The sequence below is a fragment of the Podarcis melisellensis genome (assembly GCF_964234715.1).
Source record: "Podarcis melisellensis genome assembly, chromosome: 6".
NCBI lineage: Eukaryota > Metazoa > Chordata > Lepidosauria > Squamata > Lacertidae > Podarcis > Podarcis melisellensis.
Genome location: NC_138538.1, coordinates 61,169,622 through 61,193,794, shown reverse-complemented (window position 1 = coordinate 61,193,794; position 24,173 = coordinate 61,169,622). Strand labels below are relative to the sequence as shown.

The window sequence follows — 24,173 nt, the reverse complement described above, 5'->3', positions numbered from 1 at the left end:
TAACGCATGACTATATTAGTCTTCCCCAGCCTGGTGTCCTCCAAGTACTTTATGTCACAACTCCCATCAGGCCTAGCCAGCACAGGCTACAATTTAACATCTGCTCAACTCATTGGGTGAAGATGAGTAATCCTGGCAGATAGTTTTGAAAAGAAGCATTAGTTCTTCTTCCACCATTTTGAAACCTGCATGGAGTCTATTTTTTTAAATAAACCATTAGTTAAGTAGTATTGTATTATAAACTGGACTCCCAAATTCAGGTCATATGGTTCATCATGTGTATTGCTCTTATATCATGTAAAGCATCTGGAATTCCAACCCCAACCCTGAGACAGTGAATAAACCAGTTCTCAAGTCCAATCCTCTTTATATCAACCAAGTTAATCACACCACATAAATTCAAGGATGGGGACTAAGTACTTGTAGACCATCATATTCTCACTCTAACAGTTGTGCTTTGGGATTCCACTTCACTGGATATGAGATTATATTTTTAAACGGACTGGCAGCACATCACTTTGTGGAAACTGCTTATACATCAAGAAGATGTTCTCTGGAGGAAAAAGGAAGCTAGCGTCAGAAATGAAACAGAGCTATGGATAAAATTGTTAGCAAACACAGCTGGCATCAATAGTATTGAAATACCTTTTTAAAAAAAAAGGAAGGAAGGAACACACCCATCCACACATTTCAGTACATAGCTGATAATCCATCAATAACTACTCTCCACAATCCAGGCCAATCTGAACCAGGACCCCTGAAGTGCATAGCTTCTCATTACCAATCCTGTGAGCCATCTGGCTATACAATTGGAAGATTTAGCAAGAGGTGGGGGTAGTTTCCCAACTCATGCAGCATGCCAGTCTAATTCCACTGGTCATGAAGAAAACATTCCAGCAAAATTACATTCAAGCTTTCCTTCCCTTTGCTATTGTGAGGGGGCACAACTTTATTTACCTGCCAATAAGGCAGTGTTTCCTAATTTATTCTTGTGTTGTTCCCTATCAATAGATCTAGAGACAATACTAGCAGGCTTGTTAGCATTTACAGATAACAAAAGAACTATTTTGGCCAAGCCACTCAGGATAGTTGTTTGCAGAAATAAATGAGCCATTGTTTAGTAGCCTTCATTTCCAATACAACATCAACATTTATTCCACATCTGATATTCAGTTGTATTTTACCCCCATTAAACAATGACCCAAAGCACTTTTTCCACTGTTATAATGTGTTCCTTTTAAAACTGCTCTTAAGCATGTTCACCATAAGGTAAACTGGACATGGACCCAATACTTTCTGAAAAATACATTTTCCTTCTTCCAATGATCACCCTGAGTTTACTATGATTTCTTCACTTATGTTAATAAGGCACACCACCAGCCAAGGAAACCTAAGCCATCTTCCCTCCATCACTCTCCTGCCCACTTAGCACACATCCTGAGAACAATACACTGACCTCAGCAGTTCCTTTGCATCTCTCCTCACTCCTTTCCCCATCAATTAACAGAAGAGAGTGACAGCTGGGATACGTTTCCTCATTAGCTGGTCTTCAAAGCTCTTTAAATTTGCAACACCGGGCTCTCTTAGGTTTCCTTGCCTCAGAAATCGGAGGATGGCCTGGACCCCGGCCAGCCTTGCCATCCTCCCAGCACCAGAGCACGCCTGGGCCTCTCAGATCTTGCTGGGAAGCAAGGTGGGGCTGTAACCAGAGCCTCCCATCACCCACAGCCTCCTTCCCCTCCCCGGCCAAGAAGTTAAAGCCGCTACCTGAGCTGTCCATGGTGCTGCAGTCGAGCGGCTGGTGCTGCTGTCGCGCTGGGCTCCGGGCTGCTGCTGCTGCCGCCACCACCGCGGGGATCACCCCTTGTTTGCTGATGCTGCCGCCGCCTCCGCCGCCGCCGGTTCGCTCCCGGCTGCCGCAGAAGTCACCGTTGCTGTCCACGAGCTGCAAAGATTCATAGCCATCATTGTTGGTCTTTTTCCGGTAGCTCCCGAGGAGGCTCATGGGCTAGTCAGGCACAGAGGGTCTCCACTGGCATAAAGGAGGAAGCGGCAGGAGGAGGAGGAGGAAGAAAGGGAATCACAAGTGCATAACCTTCCCCGAGAGGCGGAGGCAGCCACACGCCCAGAAAGGGGGCTGCAGCCCCAGCAGGGCCTTCCTGGCGAGCGAGCTGGTGGGTGTATGCGCGCGCGGTGACAGCCTACCCGCCTCCCTCCCGCCGTCCCCGCCTCTCTGCCTGGAAGCGATTGGAGCAGCCTGGGCAAGGCACGCCTCGCCTTCCACGGACGAGAGCCGGGGCCTGGCCATTAGGGAACACATCGCTTTCCAGAGATCTGGTGCCCGGAAGCAATCCGGGAGGCGCCTTAGCCGTGCCTCCGTTGCCATTGGGCTTCTCCTCTCCGCGCACAGAGCATCGCCAGCCATGCAACTGCCAATCTCAATGGTCATGCAGGAAGGGGACGGGGTGGCTCGACAGCAGGAGCAGCCCTACTGAATCCCGACGGTGAAAGCTGCAGAGCTCCGCGTTCCACAACCCAGGAGTGTTCCTCGGTTTTAAGTCAGCCGGCAGAATTCCACAAAAGCGGAAGTTTTCCCAGCTCCCTCCCACGCCTTGTGTGTGATGCATCCGCCACTCTTGACTCCAGCACTTTCTCACGTCCCAGATCTCCCATATATATATATATTTAAATTGCCGCCTCTTTTCCTTGTTTTAGGAAGGGGCGAGAAAGAGAGAGAGACAGAGAGAGAGAGACTACAACCAAAGGAAGGGGAAGGGAAGCCTAGAGCTACCCTGAGTTTGTAATCAGGATAACTGGGATGTTAATGGAAAAGCGAAGTAGATGGGGATCTGTCCAACAATAGCATCAAGGTGCATGTGGGTGTTAAAACACTGGATGCTATGTTAGTTAAAAAGTAAGTCTTACTGAGTTAAACAGGGTTTTTTGACTGCACAGATTTGCAGCCTAAAAGGTGGCAATAGGTGGCCCATCTGCAGAAAGAGAAAAGCAAAAACAGCCATATCACTGGAAGGAAGTGGCTCTAACTTGCTGAAATAAGTTGAGTTCCTTTGCATGCCCTAATGTGGTCCATTAAGAAACCTTTTCTGAAAGGAAAAGATAGTGCTGCAGAAACAGGCTCTGTCTGTTAAACCTGCCACCTATGGCTTGAGCCATTTTTTCTATAGCCTTACTACAGTTCTGTTTTCAAAGGCTGCAGTCCTAACCATACCACTAGGGTGCTTCATTTTCCAAGACTGTGGAGACCTTACTATTCAGTTTGGGAGTAACACAGAACTACAAATAACATCAACTCAATTTAAGCAGCTATAGAGCTCAATGCAGTTGACTTACAGCTGCTGACCTCTGTGACTTTTGCAAAAACTATTGGTGGGGTGAATATATGTATATAAATCTAATAAAAATATAAAAAACCAAAACCTGATGGTGGGGTCAGCATGAGAAGCGCAGTTACAAATGAACTTCTCTACCATCACGTTGCAGCCTGGGAAACTGGAAGGTCTTACTTGCTAGATAGGTAGGAGTAGATTCAGGGAAAATGTTGAGATGGTAACTGATACAACAAAGTCACTATGGGGTGAAATGTTTTGAGAGTGGTGGCTAGAGGATTTACACCATTCCCTAGAACATTAACAAAAGCTGGGTGAACATGGAGGCAGGTTAATGATGATCAGCCAGCAGAACTGTGACACACAAAAACATCAAAGAGCAACTGGTCACCATGCCCAAAGTCACTAGGTTTAGGATGACCTTAATGATTCATCTGTTATTATAGCAAATCAAAAGAAGAGCAATTATTTGAATAAAAGAAAGAGCTGTTAGACTCCAAATTGCCTGGGAGCTGTACCCTGTCATTGAGAAGCTTTTACTCTTCCTTTGACCCACAAAAATCCCAGAGCCTGAGCCTGGCCATAATTATTCCATGATGTAAGAAAGCAACACATATCTTTTTTCAGCCAACATAGAAAAACAATAATAGGCAATATATATTTTATGAAATAGAGTGTCAGAAGTTTTTTTGTGTTCTCATGCTTATATTGTCCTAGCTTCATTAACCCAGATAGAGGCTAGGTTCTCCTCTCATTGGGTACAGTGATACAGAAGGACTATAGAACAAGGGTAGAGTGGCAGTGAAATTGAGTGATTTCAGTGCAAATTCATTAGAATCCCAATTAATCCTTTCTGGGCTCCTGAACAAATCCTGTCAGCCAGGCTATAGCACACAAGTACAATGAAGATGATTAGCTTATTAGAATGGATTAACATTTACAGATTGATCGTATCATACAAAAAGATGCTCCTCCGTTGCTCCTCCGCATAAGTTTGTTTATAAAATTGTGTTTCTAAACGCTATATAAGTTGCTGAACCAGTATAATATTCATACATATTGTTAGAATAGTCTATAGCAAACACAAAAAAAGGTTTCGAAATGGACGATATTCTTACCAATATCTACACATTTCGGAGATCTATACAGTGGTCTGTGAACATGGAAAAAGCTTTCTGCTATGTCCCAGCTTCAATCCATGCACATTCTTTAGCATAGGATGCTGCTGCACTTTCATCTATGTGCAGAATGCTAAATGTTTGCAAGAGAATGCAACCAAGAACTACTGAGATAATTTGGATAAATGTAATGCTTTCTTTTATGCCTGCAGCTCACCAAAGTACATCAAGATGTGTATTCATTACTAGTGCTTATATTCATTACTAGGACTTCCACTCAGTGGCCTGTTATTGATTGCATTTAGACCTCTATAAATTAAATCTGTGTATATTGTTATGCTCTCTCTGCTTGTCTGAGCTGTGACAAGCTCCAGAGGTTTGTGTTTGCCTTTAAAATGAAGGATTACTGGAGGTTTATTGGATTTTGTAATATTTGCATTTATTTACAAATACACATGTTGAACATAGGTGAACTTAAAATATTCCAATTGACAGCCAAAGTCCACTGCTGCCACATTGGATCTCCAGAAAGAGGTAGCTGGCACCCCCAAAACACTGTTATGTAAAATGAAATTTGTTTGTTGCCACCTAGATTAGGAGTGCATAACTGGATCTGGCTGGTGAGCTAGAACCTTCCTACCCTTGTGGGACCACCTATCTGTCAATCACCTGACATTATTATGATGTCAGGTAACAAGTTTAAAGGGGCTGGCTCTGTGCACCAATCAGCTGATTAGTGAGCAGAGATATCCCTTCTGAAGTCCACTCATAAGCACTTTGTATTGAAACCACCCCATCCCAATGGGTAACTTCTTAATGCAATCAAGCCCAGTGGGGCTTCCCGTCAATGGCAGTTGAGAAGCATACCTTCTGAAACATACAGCTGATGGAAGTTCCAAGCCACCTCCTTTTGCTGTCCAGCAAACTATTTATTCAGTCCCTCAAAAATGTCAAGATTTTCTTTACAAACTCTTCCTCTAACATTACTGGCATCCTGTCTAGTTTTGCTTGCCTTGTGTTTTTCTTCATTGACTCACCAAATAAAGCAGCCTTTCCCTTTTTATTGATTATTCTCCCAAGGCTTTAATTTCAGCAGTAGTTATCAAGCAATTTCAGTCTGTATGTCATTCTCTTGTTCCTTTCCTCATCCAAGAGAATTTGATTTCATAAAGAATGTATGAAGTGGGAGGGCAGGTGGAAAGAGGGTGGGAGGCAATCAATGAATTCTTCCACAATTATTCAATGGAACAATGTCTGTTTCACTGTTGAATTGTCAAGGTGTTTGAGAAGATTGTGCAAGTGGCAGACCTTTCATAGAAATGAATGAAAGGCATTAAACTTTCCAAGAGCAGTTGCCACAAAGTGTTGCTTTACAGAGGGTTTCCAGTGCCCAAATGTTTTTAAGCAACTTTTAAAGTGAGTTAGGGTCAATATGGCTGCTTACCCCTATGCAGTGTGGCTTTTGATGAGAAGAAATAGATATGAAAAGACAGTACCAACATAGTTTAAAAAGATGGGTGGGAACATTAACAAAGCTAAACATTTTCCCCACTCCATCAGTAGGCAAACTGCCCTTTTTAGAACACTTTGAGGAGCTGGATGTGAAGAAGCAGCTCCTAGACTATCCACTTGCTCATGAGGAGTGCAATCAGTAATCAGCCAGGATGGGCTACAGGTGGATAAGGCTGATGCTGACAATACAGGCTGCAAGCCTCCAGACATCTACTGATAATATATAAGCCTCAAGAGGGAGTCAGAAGGAAGAGTGAAAGCTTCTAAATGGGTTGTTTAGTGAGCAGTCATGCTTATATGTTTCTGAAGAAGCTACATGACATTGCAAGCGCTTGGCTGTTCTTTTGTGCTTTCCACTGCATTTCCCCTCTCACTTTTCCATACCCACCAACATTTCTCCGATAAAAAATAGGGACATCCTATTTGATAATAGTAATAATAATAATATTTATATACCGTGCCCAACTAACTGGGTTGCCCCAGCCACTCTGGGCAGCTTCCAACCTATAAAAAAGCATAACAAAAAACATTAAATGTTTTTAAAAAAACCTTCTCTATACAGTGTAGCCTTCAGATGTATTCTAAAGCTTGTATTGTTACTTATCTCCTTGGCTCGGGGGTCACATAGTGGCAAAAAGAAACACAATATGAAGATTGAAGCAGTATGGTGATCAAAGGAAAGGAGCAAAGCTTTTAGGGGGGAAATGGGGTCCCAAGTGCTCCAGCCATTTTTTCCACTCTTCCCCCACCCCAACTCCCAGGACTTTCTTTCTCCAGTCTGCTAACACACAAAAATGGGGAGGAGGCCTTTCCCTGACCATACATGAGAGATGTGTGTTTTAACTAGCTATCCAAATGCCCATTGGACAAATAACTTTTAATTTGGACTGAGAGAGCTTGAGATTATTTTTACTAGCACGCTCGCTCTTTCTTTTCTTAGATCTTCCTAGTATTGCAGAATAGAGTCAGTTTATTTGCAATCAATGGATAATGCACTGGGGTGGGGATCCTGGCCTTGGGGCATACAGAGTATATGGGAGACCCTAAAGGGGGGAAGGAGAGACAGAGAGAAAGACCCCCTCAAGGAGCCTTTCCCGCCTGCTCATGGGCAGCTTACTGGGCACCGACATGCCACATGCCCAACATCTCGGACATGTCTAGGTAGCAGCCTTGGATCCATCGGTGGATGATGAGCCCAGGCTAGCACCATAGAGAAAAGGTAAAGAGTCATCCTCGTGCGCACACTTCCTGGCTCTGCTGACAGAGCAAGTCTTTGTACCGAGAACAGGCGTGTCTATAGAGATAGGAAAAAGTAAAGAGTGATACTCGCGCGCGCACTTCCTGGCTCTGTTTGCAAAAAAATAAAAAATAATTTTTTTGCGCCCATAGCCGCCACCAGCTCTGGCAGGGAAAGCGAGACATTCACGGATCCAGTCAGAATTCGAAATGGGATTCTGTAATCCATGATGTCCCGCTAAAATAGGGACACTTGGAGGATCTGATCTATTCTGCTGTGAAGACAGATTAAAATAATTCATTCAGCAATCCTTATCTTCCTTCAGCACGCCTTTAACTCCCCTATCACTTCCTCCCTATACTACTCCTTCGCCTTCTCCTACTGCTAATATATTTAAATATTTTGTTGGCAGTGATTGTCTATGTTTTTAGCAATGTGCTCCTAAAATTTTATGTAATTTTAGCATCCCTTATTGTCTGCTTGCATTTCTTTTGCCAAATTTCTGTTCCTTTCTGTTCTCGCATGGACAAAACTTCAATTTTTAGGAAACCTTATTGTCTCTAATAGCTTACTTTACTCTGCTTGTATACTGGCATATTCTTGGCCTTGGTGACACCTTTTCTGATCTGCAGTATGCATGGCAGTTCTAATTTTGTGTTTTTAAACAACTCCCAAGCATTTCAGGGAGATTTGACCTCCTTGGCTTTGTCTGTTAACTTCCTTTTTACCAATCTCTTCATTTTGGGGTGGTTTCCTCTTTTGAAATAGATGTGACCATATTGAGTTTTCTTAGCGATTTGCATGTATATTTAACATAATAGCTTTATGGCCACTGCTCTCAATTGCTTCAACAACACTTACATCTCATTACAGTGGTACCTTGGTTTAAGTACTTAATTCATTCCGGAGGTCCGTTCTTAACCTGAAACTGTTCTTAACCTGAAGCACCACTTTAGCTATTGGGGCCTCCCACTGCCGCTGTGCCGCCGGAGCACGATTTCTGTTCTCATCCCAAAGCAAAGTTCTTAACCCGAGGTACTATTTCTGGGTTAGCAGAGTCTGTAACCTGAAGCATATGTAACCTGAGGTACCACTGTATATCAATGCTGTCCTCTGAGACCAAGCACACCAGTTTGCCTATTTTGGCTCAGTAAAGAAAGGAGTTCAGAACACTCCTTCCACAGCACCCTGCCTTTTACCACCCAAAATATTTATCTCCTAGCTAGATTCACTTTCAAACTGGAGCCTGGCTGATGAAAATGTGATATTGGAGGAATGACTTGTTAGAAGTAAGCCTTGCAGTAGTGGTGGTGATGGGAGGGTGGGCAAGATTGCATAGTCCTGAAACATGCATTTTAGAATTGGGCGCACACAAATGATTGTGGTGGACCCACACTACCATTAGTTTGTCCTTATGAATAATATTTGAAATGATTATTAGTATTCTTTTTAGCATGGCCTACCATGTCCTAAGGTCTGTCCTTGGGTGGTGTGGGGTTCATTGCAGCTTGTGCTTCTCCTGCTTTATTCAGATAATGTTGAGAAGATCTGGGCCACATAATAAAAACCAGTGTGGTATAGTGGCTGGAGTGCTAACCTAGAACCTTGGAGACTAGAGTTCAAATCCCCAATCAGCCATGAAGCTCACTGGGCAACCTTGGGCCAGTCACTCAGCTTAACCTACCTCATAGGTGTGTGTTGGTTTTTTTTGTTGTTTTTTTTTTTTTGTTTTTAAAGGGTCAAGTAGCAGGTATTGAGGAAAGGTCTGTATCTGAGAGCATGGAGAACTGTTTCCAGTTAGGGTAAACAGATATTTGATTAGATGTGAGATGCCAGAGAATACAAGATTTTGCTGCAAAACCAGTCATCAGACTAGTGCAAACAGGCCACAGACCTGCAGTTTAGCTCTTTAGATGTACAACTCTTTCTGAGGGTTGGTTCAACCATTGTACTTAGGAGGTCAACTGAGGGCTTGCTCTTTGTTTGTTTGTTTGTTTGTTTGTTTGTTGCTGTAACAGTGCAAAGCTGCTTGGAGCAGCTTTAAGGCATCGTGCCTTAAGTAAAAACACTTTGAAAATTCTGCAGGAAGTGTGTAACTGTGTGTACAAATGGGCAATGTATGTATGGAAAGTGGCATATACATAGTACTGGTATGTGCCTTATGCCACTTGTGGGGCATAATAACTGGGTACATGGTATCCTGTGCCATTCTGAAATAGCCATCAGTACATGGGATCAGTCATCTTGTTGTTCATAAAATGCACTTTGTACATACCATTACATGGGAAGTGGCATGCAGTAACTTTCTGTACTATTTTTATAGTGTTTAAAGTACACGGTAGAGGTGCAATGGGATGAAATAAGTGTTGAAATAAGTGTTAAAATAAGAAAAAACCACACAAAGGAGAGAGTAGGCCTTGGTTCACCTCATAAGTACTCTGCATATGTATGTGTTCTGTGAATGTTTTAAATACCCTTTTAAAGGATTTCTCCAGTTAACCTTTAAAAATCCACACAAGGATGGGGTAGGACGTACTTTAAAATGTCCATGTGTAGTACTAGGATAAGTGCAACTGTTGCCGCATCTGCACTATACATTTAAAGGAGTGTCATACCACTTTAAGCAGTTGTGTCTTCCTCCAAAGGATCCTGGGAAGTCTAGTTAGCTAAGGACGCTGAGTGTTCTTTAAAGGTAAAGGTACCCCTGCCCGTACGGGCCAGTCTTGACAGACTCTGGGGTTGTGCGCCCATCTCACTTAAGAGGCCAGGGGCCAGCGCTGTCCGGAGACACTTCCGGGTCACGTGGCCAGCGTGACATCGCTGCTCTGGCGAGCCAGAGCTGCACACGGAAACGCCGTTTACCTTCCCGCTGGTAAGCGGTCCCTATTTATCTACTTGCACCCGGAGGTGCTTTCGAACTGCTAGGTTGGCAGGCGCTGGGACCGAGCAGTGGGAGCGCACCCCGCAGCAGGGATTCGAACCGCCGACCTTTCGATCAGCAAGTCCTAGGCGCTGAGGCTTTAACCCACAGCGCCACCTGTGTCCCTGAGTGTTCTTAGGAGATCCTTATTCCCCTCAAAGATTGTTAAACCACTCTGGAAATTATTGCTGTGTGAGGCAACTAGGAGCAATGACATAGCTGTCAACTTTTCCCTTTTCTTGCGAGGAATCCTGTTCTGAATAAGGGAATTTCCCTTAAAAAAGGGGGAAAGTTAACAGTTATGAGCAATGATTTTAAAACTATAAAAAATTAAAATGATCTGTAGTAAAACACTGTGTAAAGCACAATATAAAATAGCAGTCAACAATTAACAGAAGCTGCCCCATCAAAATACAAAATACTAGAACTTTTTTTTGACAGTGACAGTTTCTATTATTTGGCTGCGCTAAAGAATTACAGAACTATGCTCAACTTGTAGAAAATGCAATGTAGCTTCAGGCACTGACAATGTAGTCCTATGCATGTTTACTCAGAAGTAAGTCCTGCTATGTTCAGTCGAGCTCAGAGTCCTGAGTAAGTATACTCAGCAGCCTGAGCTAGGATCTTCTATGTAGCCAGTCCAATTACTGGTTAACAAAGCACATCATGCATCTTGCACTGTGTGGCCAAAGTGCAGCAATAATAATTAAAAAGAGCACCAAGTCAGAGGTATCTTTAAAACAAGGGATGAGTTTACGTAATGCAGCCAGATGGCTTGAGAATGTGAGTCATAGAATCCAGGGAAAGTGCCCCTTTGACACTAACAAGCCAAATGAGTCATATTCTGAGATGGGGGAGAAACTTGACTCAGATCACATTTAAAGGCAAATCTAGTGAATTTGTGAAACAAAATAGCCATGGTTCAAAAATTCGCACTTCTCAGAGTTTTGCAATGTACTTGTTTGCCAAGTGATGTGTAAATTTTTCCCCCCCATATACTGAGGACAAGTGTCCATAAAATGCATATATTAGTAAAAAAATGAACATTTTTTTTAATTGGGGGAAATAGCTTTGCAACAATCTGTATTGGGCAAAATGGAAAACAGTACAAAGTGCATATTAGGGGGGCTTAAAAAAAACACTTGCAAACTATTGAGAACTGAAGTTTGGAAAACTGAAAGGAATAAAAAAAATGACAAATTTGTCTATCCCTAGTCATGTACCAATGAGGAGACTGGCCCTAATCACTTTGATCTATAGTCAGGAATGTTTTCTTTGTATCCCTAAATAATCTCACAGGGCAACAGGGCACATGTTTATACATTCAGCAGAATCAAGTTGAAAAGATTTCCTGGGCTGTACAACAATAGGAGCGGGAGCACATTATATATTTCCCTTCATGTATAAAGCTAGCATGTAAGGGAGAATTAAGTCTCGAAACCTAGGAGCGTTCACCCTGGTACACCATTTTTCTGTATGTGCTGGGCAGCTTTATTTCTTAGTATAGGGGCTTTTGAATGTGCACGTCCTCTGGCAGTGTGAAGTAGTACAGTCCCAGAAAAGCTTTACTGTTTGATTCAGCTAAAGGTACCAACTATTCTTCACCTTTTAATCCAAATGCTAATGTAATATTATGCAATATGCAATTCTCGTACAAAGGTATTTACACCTTGAAAGTAGAAGATGAAGAAGTGAATATATACTGCAGCTTCTATATAATTCAATTGATAAGATGGTTTAATGTGTGCACATATGACTGGCTTACTATTTATTCAAAATAGTCTCTACAGATCTCCTTCATACGATTACCTCTTCTGTAATATGTAATATCCTAGTCTATAGATTTTGTGCTGCATGGGAAAATCCATGATGTTGTTTTTAACATGCCTGACTCTGCAACAACTCTAACTCCACTCTGAGTGGGAAACAGTGTATATAGACTTGAGGCCTAGCCTTTCTTTCCTACTCTGAGGATTAATCTGCAGCTGGGTAAAAGCCGTATGCAGAACAGATTAGGTCAGTCAGCAATTAAATGAGAGTGCTTATACTACCGTTGGCATGCAGTAAAAAAAAACTGAACACACACAACCATGAGTTTCAAGGGCAAAAAAACCACCATGGTCTCTCCTTAAAGGTTAAAGAATTTGATAAATGCTGCACATATGAGCTTTGGGTTTCTTGGATCAGAAGGAAACAGATGCTGTCACAGCTGGCTAAATATAGTGCACCCCTGCATTGTCTTCAGGCTGCTATTGGTAGCATCTAAATTACATGAGCCGATAGAAAGAGGCTGTACCTCTCAGATGAAGCTGCGACTGAAATAAACAGCTCTTTCCCTCAAGGAGCATTGGAAGATGGAGGCCTCATCCCAAATTCGGCATCTGAATTTATACTGCTCACATTGATTTTTTGCTAAATTGAAAGGACATTTGTATATAAATCAGAAACATGATAGGAAAGGCCAAACACTTCAGTGCAAAATTGTGGAATAAACCTACCTATAGCATCGAATAGTGGCAGTAATGTCACATCACTGTCTCAGCAACATTGTGACAAGCACATAGTTCAACCAATCTCCCTTCACTCCTTTGGGCAGCCTTAGTTTTGATAATTCAGATTTCAAAGCAGAAATAATGTGACATAAATGTGAGGTGATTTGTAATGTAGTTTTAAAAGTATTTTTCCCTAAAGGAGAAAATTATGTTCAGTTTTGCAATATCACTCTGATACAATTATGAAGGTCAAGTATCCTCAAATACTGGATACTTTTCATACACACACTGAAAGGAAGTAGAGGTCTGTTTATTTACTGTAGACCACAAGCTTCCATCAATATTTTAATGGGGAGACATCCCATTTCTTTTTGATAATATCAATATTATCAGATAACATAACATCAAACATTAGGACTGCAATCCTGTATACAATGACCTGGGAATCAGTCCCATTGAGCTCAGTAAGGCTTGCTTCTGAGTAGACATGACTAGGGTTGCACTGTAAATATATACATTGGTATTTGAATAAAGCCTTGGTAATACAGTCATACTGTAAGACATACTGCATTCACAGCTATGAACTAACGAATTTGGCATCCTAATTTGTGCTTCAAATAAGAAGGAGATTTCATACAAAGTCTATCCCTTAGCATATTATATAACTGCATTTATTTTTAAACATGGCTTGTTTGCATTCAAGATGCACGATGCAGTTTTAAAATGGTTACTCAGCAGAATAGACTGTAAATAGTACCACATAAATGACTCAAGCATCATATGTTTATAACACTGTACATGTTTCTAGTTATAGGTTTTCCTTACCTTTATTTTCAGATTCTTTCATCCTCCCTTCCCTCTCCTTGCTGCAGCTCAGCAGGGAAAAAAAAAAACCTCAGCTGATTTCTGAAACGCTGACTTTTGATTTGTCATTCACAGCCAGTCATAGGTCACGAAGGCTACGTTTCTCAGTCCGAGGCAGTGATGTGGTGATAATTTGTATGAAAACGGTGTATAATGCTGGGTTATAGTTCGGATTATACAAAATCAGAGGAAGGGTGAGGATGCAAGAAGACATAGCATATTTTATAAAATCTGGCATGGAACAGAGGATCTGGAGTCAAAATGTTTTTCCTCATTTCATTTCTACAGGCAATGTTTGTTCATTATTTTTTTTTAAAGATCCAGATCTTTCTGTTACTTTTTTCCAACAAGAAACAGGATGAAGGAAAAACAGCTAAAAGGTGTTCTTTGTGAAGTTAATGTTCACAATTCACATGTTATGCTAGATTCTAGCATGAAACCTAGAATCTGTGCGGTTTAGAAAACGGGATAGTTAATTTCCACATTTAGCTATTTTTGTCTTGAGAATTCATTCCAGAGTTTATCAGAATGCAGTTTCCTCCTTGTAATAAATACCCAAATTATATATCAAAAAAATGAAATAAACATATATAAAGTATACTGAGAGGAGAATAAATTATACTGACCTGTGTCATATAAATCTGTAAGTGGCTTTGATGTTTTATAGACTGTAAAGTATGAGATTGTTTATAAAATTCCATTCTTCCTGCCATGGTATAACCTTACTAAAAAAAAAAAACATGCCTGCACCTAACTGTTTTTTTCCATGGAGCAATTTCTTCTGGACCTCTGTTTTAGAACCAGCTCCAACTTAGCATTGGTTGGTCTGCAGCTATTAACAAAAATAATGATGGACAGGCACCATTTTTCACTGTGAAAAAAGTGAGTTCACTCTGTTTTCTTCATTGCAGCTGCTTCTCTCTCATAGGGCAATCCTATATGTGTGTACTCAGAAATAAGACCTAGTAGGTTATTCCCATTTAAGTGTATGTTTATAAATGCAGCCCTATTGTCTGATAAATTATTCTGGATTGGTGAAGTTAACTGGACCAGATAAAATCATAGAACTGTATACTTGGAAGGGACCACGAGGATCATCTAGTCCAACTCCCGGCAATGTAGGAATCTCAACACATGGTATCCCATCCAATTTGAAACCATGTTGGACCCTGCTTAGCTTTGCAAGTGTGCTTGCAATTTTATTGTTACACCAAGCTTCTGGTCTAGTCAATTTGTAGTTGAGGTTTAGCAACTTTTCCTCTTTTTAAAGGGCTTGCTATATCTTGTTTTACACCTATTCTTTCACATACAGAAGTCTTTTAAAACAGTCTCAAAGTTGTGCCAGATACAGAAATTAGGATTTAAGCGTTGTATATATCCAACCCATAAATCAAATATACTCAGACCTTCAGCTAGCTAGATGCTGGGGTAGAGTTGGAGGACTCTTAGTGAACAGTCCTGGAGAGGAATATTCAAGGCCTTGGAGCTTTCCTGCTGGGTGGGGAACTGCCTCTCAAATCTTGTTCTAAGTGCAATTGTCCCATTTAGACTTTTCTTTTTCTCCCTGCATTCTGCTCAAGTACTCTGTGTTTGCTTCTCCTCTTGACCACCTAGCATTTTCAGGAATACATCACAAGCAGCCTGCCACAGCATGCATATTCCTGCAATATATAGCATGCTGTTACATGCCAGAGATACTATCAAATAGCTGCCAGTCATAGTCACACTAAAATGTAAACATGCCTATATATTTTTAAGCTACATTTATATCCCACCTTTCTTATAAGGACCTCAAGGCAGCATATGTTGTTGTTCTCAGGTGAGCGTTGTGGATTTGAATTCCAGTTTTTCCCCAGCCTTAGTCCAGTAACTATTACACCACACTGGTTCTCACTAGCTTAGATCACATTAATGTGGACTAGTGTCAGTCTTTACCATTCAGAGATTTTAGTGCTACAAAAATCCAGACCTTGCTGCAAAACCATGCCAAATTGGGCAGGATTCAACTAAGTTGTTGCATGCGTGGAACAAGGTCTACTCATGCAATGGATTTTCAAAAAGAAACGGGATAATAAATAGCAACCCATCACAAAGGTTAAAATGGATTTGTTTTGAGCTGTTTTGAGCTGTTGGGTTTGTTTGTTTGTTTTGAGCTGTTTGAGAGCCAGTGTGGTGTACTGGTTAAGAGCGGTGGACTCGTAATCTGGTGAACGGGGTTCGATTCCCCGCTCCTCCACATGCAGCTGCTGGGTAACCTTGGGCCAGTCACACTTCTCTGAAGTCTCTCAGGCCCACTCACCTCACAGAGTGTTTGTTGTGGAGCAGGAAGGGAAAAAGAAGTTGTTAGCCGCTTTGAGACTCCTTAGGGTAGTGATAAAGTGGGATATAAAATCCAAACTCTTCTTCTTCTCTTCTTCTGTGACAGGTTTACTTGCCCACATCAAAATCCTGCCCCTTTAATAATAATAATAAAAGACCAAAAGACTTGCATTAAAGGCACCTGCACCTGTAGATATTGTACTACTCTTCTGTTCTTCTGGGAAGAAAGGCAAATATTCTGTTGGTCTGAGAAAAGTTTTTTAAAACCCACAAGGGAAATGTAGGATGACATGCAATAGATGATAGCATTGTGTGGATGCCCCATAAAAAGTGAATAAGTTAAGCATAATATTAAATATCCCATGTACTATATAATCATTAACATACATGATATGTTTCAGAGCACAAGAGGACAGATCCCTCCCTGAGGAGCTTATACAGGAATAATGTAAAATCATTGCATATTTTACACAGGTCTACACTCATTATAAAAAATGTATGACTAGGAACACAGATGTCATGTGTTGCTGTCCCAACCAAGCATACAAATAACTGACTTTGTGAATCACATGTTGCAATTTTTCTTGAAAGACAAAGACCAATGTAATATAATGTTGATATAGACCTTGGCTTCCCCTGCTGAGCCATAAGAAAAAGAAAATGGGTTGTAAATTTTTAGACATAATTTATTCATGGTCATTAAATTAAATGAGTCTACTCAGAGTAGGAAAAATGTTGGATGCAATCCAATAGGTTTGTTCTTATGACAGGTGATCTACTGATAGATATTTTATGGTGGATTGGCATGGATTTCTGTCCTCTAATCATTTAGTGACAACACTAATTTGTCCTGGCTGACCTTCTTTCTGTTGACTACTTATCTTTCCATCTCAGTGTTCTTCACGTGTAAAATAAGAGTAATAGTTGGTTTCCTTTGACTAGGTCTTTTTGCAGCTCAGTTGGCCTGTTGTAGAGCTTTGTGTTAGCATCCCTGATCTGTATTAAAAACTCAGGTGAATATTTGTCCTTGAACTTGCAGCTTATCCCAGGGAATGTGTTATGGGATGCACAAGATTATCGACTCCACCCAAGCCCCAATTTTGCATCCAACTCTGTATGCAGATTCTTCTCGCACTGCTTTGGACCTTACTTCAGTTGGTGAATGTGGGGCTATAGTAAAACACAGTCCATTCCACAAGCCTGAAGTCCACCCCTATGCAAGGGGTGCTTGCTACTTAATTACCCTACAAGAAAACTGGATGGGATGATGCATCTGTGGCCCAGATTTTATTGATCTTTATCTCATTCATTTTCATCAAGGAGGCATAGCTGTCCCTCTCATATTCTAACAAGGCAGTGAGAGTCTGGGTTAAGTCTATGTGCCTAACCTAGATCAATCCATGACTTGGAGAGGATTTGAGCTGAAGTCTCCTTAGTCTAACACTATCCCCTGCAGCATATTGGCTCTTGGCTCTGTAAGAGACATATATTGGGTTACTCTGAAGTCAGAGGGAATTTTAATAAAACATGTTGGAGGCTACAGTAAATGCCTCTATGGATCTCATGTGAAAGGCAATGCATATAGGCTACATTATCAGAGCCTTTTGGACACAGAACAATATGCGGCCAGAACGTGTTAAAGAAGGACAGAACATTCTTTATGTATGCTACAATGGCGGCAAGGATACTTATTGCTAAGAACTGGAAAACCCAAGATCTACCCACACTGGAAGAATGGCAGATGCAGCTGATGGACTATATGCAATTAGCTGAGATGACGGGCAGAATCCGTGACCTGGGAGAGGAGAGGGTTGAAGAAGACTGGAAGAAATTTAAGATTTATTTACAAAAGTACTGTAATTTGGTTGAATCCTAACAAGGAAGTCAGAGTAGAAATAACTGTCTACCATTAAATTACAATTTTATATTTGAGTTTAACCTAAATATTGGATTTAAGATCATAAACAAGATGATAATTTGCTTGGAAAAATTTGTTTGTAATGATGAAAGTGGAAGCGGGAGACGTGAGGGAGTCCACAATAGAATGAAAGGATGTTATGAAACTTATTTTGTTTGTTAAATATGCATTTGTATGAAAAAACCTCAATAAAAAATTATATATATATAAAAAAAAGAACAATATGATAGAAGGGTAGGATGGCCATCTAGCATGCGAAGTTAGTTCCCTTTAATCTTTAATACACATATTATTATGCTGTGGGGCCTCCTAAATAGAGCCTGATCTTTGTGGAAGTGGGTTTGTCCAATAAGAGATTCAAATCAGTTTTAATTGCCAAGCCTGAGTTTGCTGGGGGCATGATTGAATCCCACCTGAAAATAGTGAGTCTAGAAGCAGCCCCAGTGTAACAGAGTTCTTCATTCTAATTGTCTAAGCTCACAAACAAAATCCGATTTATGTAATAGCTCTGCAGAAATGTCTTTCCTCTAATCTATCACTTAGAACAAATATAATCCTCTTGTTAAATGCGGGTTTCCAGCACTTTATTTTTATTCCAGTTTTCCTCATAGTTGCATCCATGACTGTAATGTATATTTAAACAGAGCAAAAAAAAATTCAGCTAATTTAAGCTGTGCTGTTGGGCACATGATTTAGGACACAGGGCAGAATCCAACACTGCAAGAGTGCAACAGAATGCTTTCCTCTCCTCTCAGCAAAGGGTCCGCCCTCCACCTCCTGGAGCAGATTTTCAGGGTATGTAGGAGCTACAGAAGAGAACAGTGGAAGGTGAAGTTCTGTTGCAAGAGAAGTCAGTTCCACTTATGCATGAACCAATTTTGATTCAACCAGCAATAAATAATGGTCAAAGCTTAGCATTTTGCATAGGACTGGGAAGGAGGAGATTGGACATTAATTCAATCCAGAGGGAAGGGAGAGGATTGTCCTACTCAGATTTCTAGCAACAATTGCCACCTCCAATGGCTTGTCATGTAGGGCATGGAGAAGCAAGCAGGAAATGCAAGACCCAGCACTGGAACTGGGGTAATTTCCCCGCTCATCTTACCTTAGTGGTAGAGCCCATGATTTGCATGCAAATCAGTCCAGGCTTCAGGTCCTTGCATCTCCAGTGAGGATTAGAGAAAGCTTTTGACTGAAATGCTAAAGAGGTGGTGGTGAACATAGACACTAGGGTGAACAAATGGCAGATTGGGATCTACTGGTAGAACTGTGGGTGATTTGCAGTAGATAGCAAGAGTTCAATTCCCAACTGTTTAATAACAGCAAGAGCAAAACCATTCCACCTAAATAAGGCTGCCGAAATGAAGAAAGCTAACCAGAAGTGGTCTTGATATGAAAGGACTAAGAGCTCAGTTCAGTTCTGGGACTGAAAACAAATTTCTAAGCCCAAAATATGCTCAGGGGTGGCCTGCTGGTTAATTCTAATGGTGTGCTGTTTGCATGTGGCTCTGGGATGGTTCATCTTTGAATTCTAGTCAAAAACAAAGATCTCACAAGCTTGAAAATCACCTATTTGTGGTCAAAACTCTGTAAATTCACAGTCCGTCCCTGCCTCACTGCTTTCTCTCACTCAAACACTCAAAGTGTAGATTACCTCATTAGCTCACATCTCTTAAGTAATTTATGGTGCTATACACCACATGGGGGGGGTGTAAGCTACATGTTTGTTTTTAACATATGCATAGTCAATCAATTGCTTATGAAGATGCTAGACTTGCATACAATGAAGTCTCCTTCTGGGTGAAATGAGATGAAGCCAACAAAGAATAGCAAGCCTGGTGCTGCAAGCCCCCTCCTCCACCCTCTAGAGCAGTTGTAGGGAACCTTTGGCCCTCCAGTTGTTGTTGAATTACAACTCCAATCATCCCTGCCCATTGGCCATGCTTACTGGGGCTGCTTATCGTGTGTGTGTGGAAATGGAACATCACATCACATTATGTTACTGCATACCATAGGAAAAACAGAAGTATGAACTCAGGATTGCTATTTTTGGCAGAAGTCCTGTGTTCTTTGTTCTGCTTATTTCCTCCCTTGCAGCACTATGCATGAAGGTAATAGTTTATTTTAACCTACCAAATACCACAGATTTAGAAAACTTGGATCTTCCCTTTCATAGTATAGAGAGGTGGAATCATCTTTATAATTTACAGAATTGGGTTTCACCAACAAATGTAGGTAATGGAATGAAACACATCTGAGAAGATGCAGAATAAGTTCAAAATAACTTTATTTACAAATATCAAATGGTTATACAGCTGTAGGATTTTCTTGGGGGGAGAGACTATCCAAAACAAAACAAAACAAAAACCCACCTCCCTCAATTACAGTACATACAAAGACTGTTCCCTAGAACAACTAAGTACAGAACTCCCTCCCAACATACTGTCATTAGTACAAAACAGAACCATAACTTTAGAAAATACATCAGATTCACAGTAAAGTGCCAACATCATGAGGTGAAAATTGTGGTGCATTACAGAAGACTGTGATTCTGAGGAAAAGCTAAAAACCAAAGCAATAGAGAACATAGTATCTGGGTAGCTTCTAAATGGAGCTTTTGAAAGTACTCAGAGCAGCAACAATAATTTTTTTGACCCTGGAATAATTTCTACAAATTCTATAAAATTCACCTAGAAATATACTTTAATAATTAGACCACTCTTGCTTTGAATATGAGATTAATGAGTATGTAAAGTGAATCCATCACTTTGAACAAGTCAAATTTCTCAGAGCTGTTACATCCGAGTCAAAAGAGCACGCCCAAGCTCCTTTATCTCCGCACACTTGGCTCCCAGTTTCACATTTCCAGCTCTACCCTGGCTTATTTATAAAGGACTCGAAAATAAACCTTACTTAAAATTAAAAAAGCACAAACTGAGCTTTGCCAAAGGGCTTTACAACCTTGAAATAAAAACAAAGAATAACAGAAGTGGATGGATTCTTTGTTATCTTTCTGCAATTCTTTCCCATCACTCTAAAGCCAAACAACATTTGTTAAATACATAGTTACAGTCTGGAAGCAGCCCAAGTCTCATACTCAATATATTCTGCTCACATAGGCCAGTTGCTCTTAATGCATAGATATACAAGCAGGTAATAAAAGTTGGGGTGCTGAGCAAGTAACCTCAACCATATTGTATTAAAATCCAATGTTGTGGATGAGAGGAAGACAGAGTGCAAGATTCCTTGGCCAGTTTGGGGTTCCCTTCTTTCACTGCAGCCCCAAATGATAAGGCCCAGAATGTTTGGTCAGTCCCCACCCCCCTGCACAACTCTTTGGCGAGAACTTTTGTTGGGTCTACAGGGGAGAGCAGGTGAAAGAAGGGGATCCATTGCACAAACATGACTTCTGCTTCTGCAACCCTGGAGACAGCCCATGGTGAAGAAAAACATGATAAAAATATAGAACTCAGTCAAGACATGAAACAAACCCATATATGTCTTCTCCCACCTGCCACAGGCTGAACAAAGAAGCCCCCTAGAAGGCAGCCATACCTTCCTGCCCCCTTGAAACTAGAGTGCTTTGAGTTTCAGTGAATGACGGTATCTCCCAATGTCCCTCCCATCACTTAAGACACTTTCAGGAGATGGTTTCCTAAAAGAAGCTTCTCCTTCGAAGCCAGGGGAGGAGAGGGCACTTGGTGACCCATCTCCCTGCTTATTCTAGATATTGCTTTTTGTATAAAAATGAAGAGCTAATAAAAAATACAAAAGTGCATTCTATCACTGGTATCCAATTCTTTGTGTAAACATACATTTGTCACACATTTAATTATGTGCACCACATGGAAAATCACTTAAAAAAATAATTAACATTATGACAATTCATGGACATCTGAGCCTTCTCTATATAATTGATGGCCTCATATATACCTGGCCCACTCAGAAGTAGTCACAGTGAGAAGTAATGGATTTTTTGTTAAACTCTTTGGATTCTTTGTTATTAGCTTAAAATGTGCTCATCATTGTAGCCAATTACAGGGATACGTAAACCCTTTGCATTCTTTCTGGAAACTCCCTGCATTAGATGTTATAGAGTTGCAGTGCTGGAGACCTCAGTACATAGAATCAAAAACTGTAGAGCTGGAAGGGACCCTGAGGATTGTCTAGTCCAACCCCCTGCAAGACAGGAATATGCAGCTGTCCCTTATGGGGATCGAACTTGCAACCGTGGTGTTATCAGCACCACATGAGCCGTCTCAGGAGACAGTTGCCCTTCAGAAGACCTTTAGTCTTTCTAAAGCACAAATATAGTAGTTGATTCATCTACATTGAATGTCCAGATTGTCTTGATAAAGGTGCAACAAAGAAAAAAGCAGCAATGCTAGAGTCTAGTTCCTGGGATGCATCTTTGTATACGGAATGACTTTTTGGGTGCCGGCAGAGCCAGATAACAGCTTGCCATTCCCTGTCACTTTGCTCTACAACATTGCAGCCTGAAAAGCTCAGGCTGCATTCAGATAGCATGCTCCACCTTCTCAAAAGGAAATACTTATCATGGACAGAGCCTTGTCTGTTAGGATGTGGATGTTCAGGAAAAAGTGCTTATCCACACTTTACATCCAAGTGTAGAGAAGAGAACTGAGAACCACCAACATTTCCACTGCACTAAAGGGGGATTTAGGGGAGCATAACTGGTTTGGTCTCACTGGGTTCTGCAGCTATGAATTAGAGTGGAGCAAGAGAAGCAAGGGGTGCCAAATTTTTGTGTCACACAGGGTGCCACTGAAATTTGAGACCCCCAAGGTTCACCATGGTTAAGACATTATGAAGTATTATACCTATGCTGCCAGGGCTTAGTGGGTTCAAACAGTTATGCACACAGCTATTGGGTAGAACAAACTCTAATATAGGTGTAAGATGGCATTAAGCTGTAGTCTTGCACTGCTGATGTTAAAATGTTATTTCATTTAGTTTGGCAGTTAATGCAGTAGCCCATTCTCAAATACTATAAAGCTTCTTGTATAATACGCTAGCCAGTGGGGATGGGGGGAGCTTAAACAACATAATTTTATCATCAAACTAGCATAGGTCTCTTAGTGGTGGGGACTATAAAGCATAATTCAGAATAATTTCTCCCCTAAATACATTTCCCCCCACATTTTATATAAAATAAGGCAACTTGAGGACACACAGATCAAGTTATAGTTCCTGTCAAATATTACGCATCAAAATTACAGTATTTACTTCCAGTTTAGGAAAGCTGCTATATGAACTCTGGTTATAGAAAAAAATACACAAAAATGGGTATGCACACACACATACACATTTCTATACATTTATTAATTATGGGAAACTCCCAGGTTTTTTGTTTCATCCATTTAAAGAGAAACTAGTTTTTGATTCTGGGGTGGAGATGGGTAATACCTGCAGGACTTCTCAGTCTGTTCCACTGGCCTTTCCCCAGCAGTGTTTCCCCCACTCCTGAGCTATAATCTCTCACCAGCTGAACAAGGCATGGGGCGAGTGCAGGGGGGAAAGTTCAACCACAGCCAGTGCTGCTGACTGGAGATTAAGCTCAGGAGCAGGAAAGATGGGGCATGGTTGAGACCACTGCTGATCTGCCCATGAACGGACAAATATTTCTTTGCCATGTGGTACAAAAGGAAGTCTGCTTTACTTCAATGCTGTGTAGCATGAAAACAATCTGTTCATGGAAAAGTATAACACTCTTTCTCCATGGATAGCAGCCTACATTTTTGTGCATTAATAGGAGACACACACCCACTTTAACCAATAACCTTTGACTATTTCATATACTACAGCAGGGGTATCCAACATGGTACCTTCCAGATGTTTAGCTACAACTCCCATCAGCCCCAGAGAGCCTTGTCGATGGTGAGGGATGATGGGGGTTGGAGTGCAGCAAACTCTGGAGGGCACCACATTGGCTATGCCTGTACTACAGGAAAGGAAATAGAAAAGTGGAGACAAAGTTAAGTTGCACTTACATCCTATTGATTTCAGTGGGATACAAGTTACTTATCACTAACATATCACACTGAATTCAACAGGTCTTAAGTGCAAGTTATTTTGCTCTGGAGCCAATCCAACATGCAGGAAAGTGAAGAGAAAAGTTAAAGCACATTTGATTTGATTTGATTTGATTTGTTTAATCTGCAACAGTAGCTTTAAGACTGGTCTGGAGAACTCTGGCATTCCTTGCTACAGGTTCTACAGTGAGGAGATCTATAATGGCAGACCAGCTTTCCCATCACTACTGATCTGATTAAATGCGCTCTCTGAGGGAGTGTGTTGGAAATATTCTAGGGTACCATCTCCATTTTGCATGTATCAACACCAAGAACCATGAATTATGGCTGGCCCATGCATGTACTGCAAGAGCCAAATCATAAGCTAAAATATAACCTAGAATCCTATGTTAT

At 41.1% G+C, this 24,173-nt stretch overlaps 2 protein-coding genes and 1 long non-coding RNA gene across 8 annotated transcripts in view; 1 reads left to right on the top strand and 2 right to left on the bottom strand.

Annotated features, from left to right (window-relative positions):
* DNAJC6 (DnaJ heat shock protein family (Hsp40) member C6) overlaps positions 1-13,722 on the bottom strand; it is a 53,474-nt gene extending 39,752 nt beyond the window's left edge. Inside the window, exons 1-2 of one of the 5 annotated variants that reach the window (XM_081915713.1) lie at positions 13,452-13,722; positions 1,768-1,945 (exon numbers count right to left, since the gene is read on the bottom strand). In XM_081915713.1, the coding sequence (XP_081771839.1) occupies positions 1,768-1,780 (13 nt within the window). In that variant the 5' untranslated portion in view covers positions 1,781-1,945; positions 13,452-13,722. Of the gene's footprint in view, positions 1-1,767; positions 2,298-13,451 lie in introns of those variants that run through there. The other 4 variants (XM_081915710.1, XM_081915709.1, XM_081915712.1 and 1 more) reach the window with 4 other exon arrangements.
* Positions 1-24,173, top strand: part of LOC309372363 — a 130,272-nt gene that overhangs the window by 41,827 nt on the left and 64,272 nt on the right. The window lies entirely within an intron of this gene.
* Positions 19,998-24,173, bottom strand: part of AK4 (adenylate kinase 4) — a 34,977-nt gene continuing 30,801 nt past the window's right edge. For both annotated transcript variants that reach the window (XM_081915894.1, XM_081915893.1), the window contains exon 6: positions 19,998-24,173. This exon is cut by the window's right edge and continues 2,452 nt beyond it. The gene's annotated coding sequence lies outside the window, so the exon portion shown is untranslated.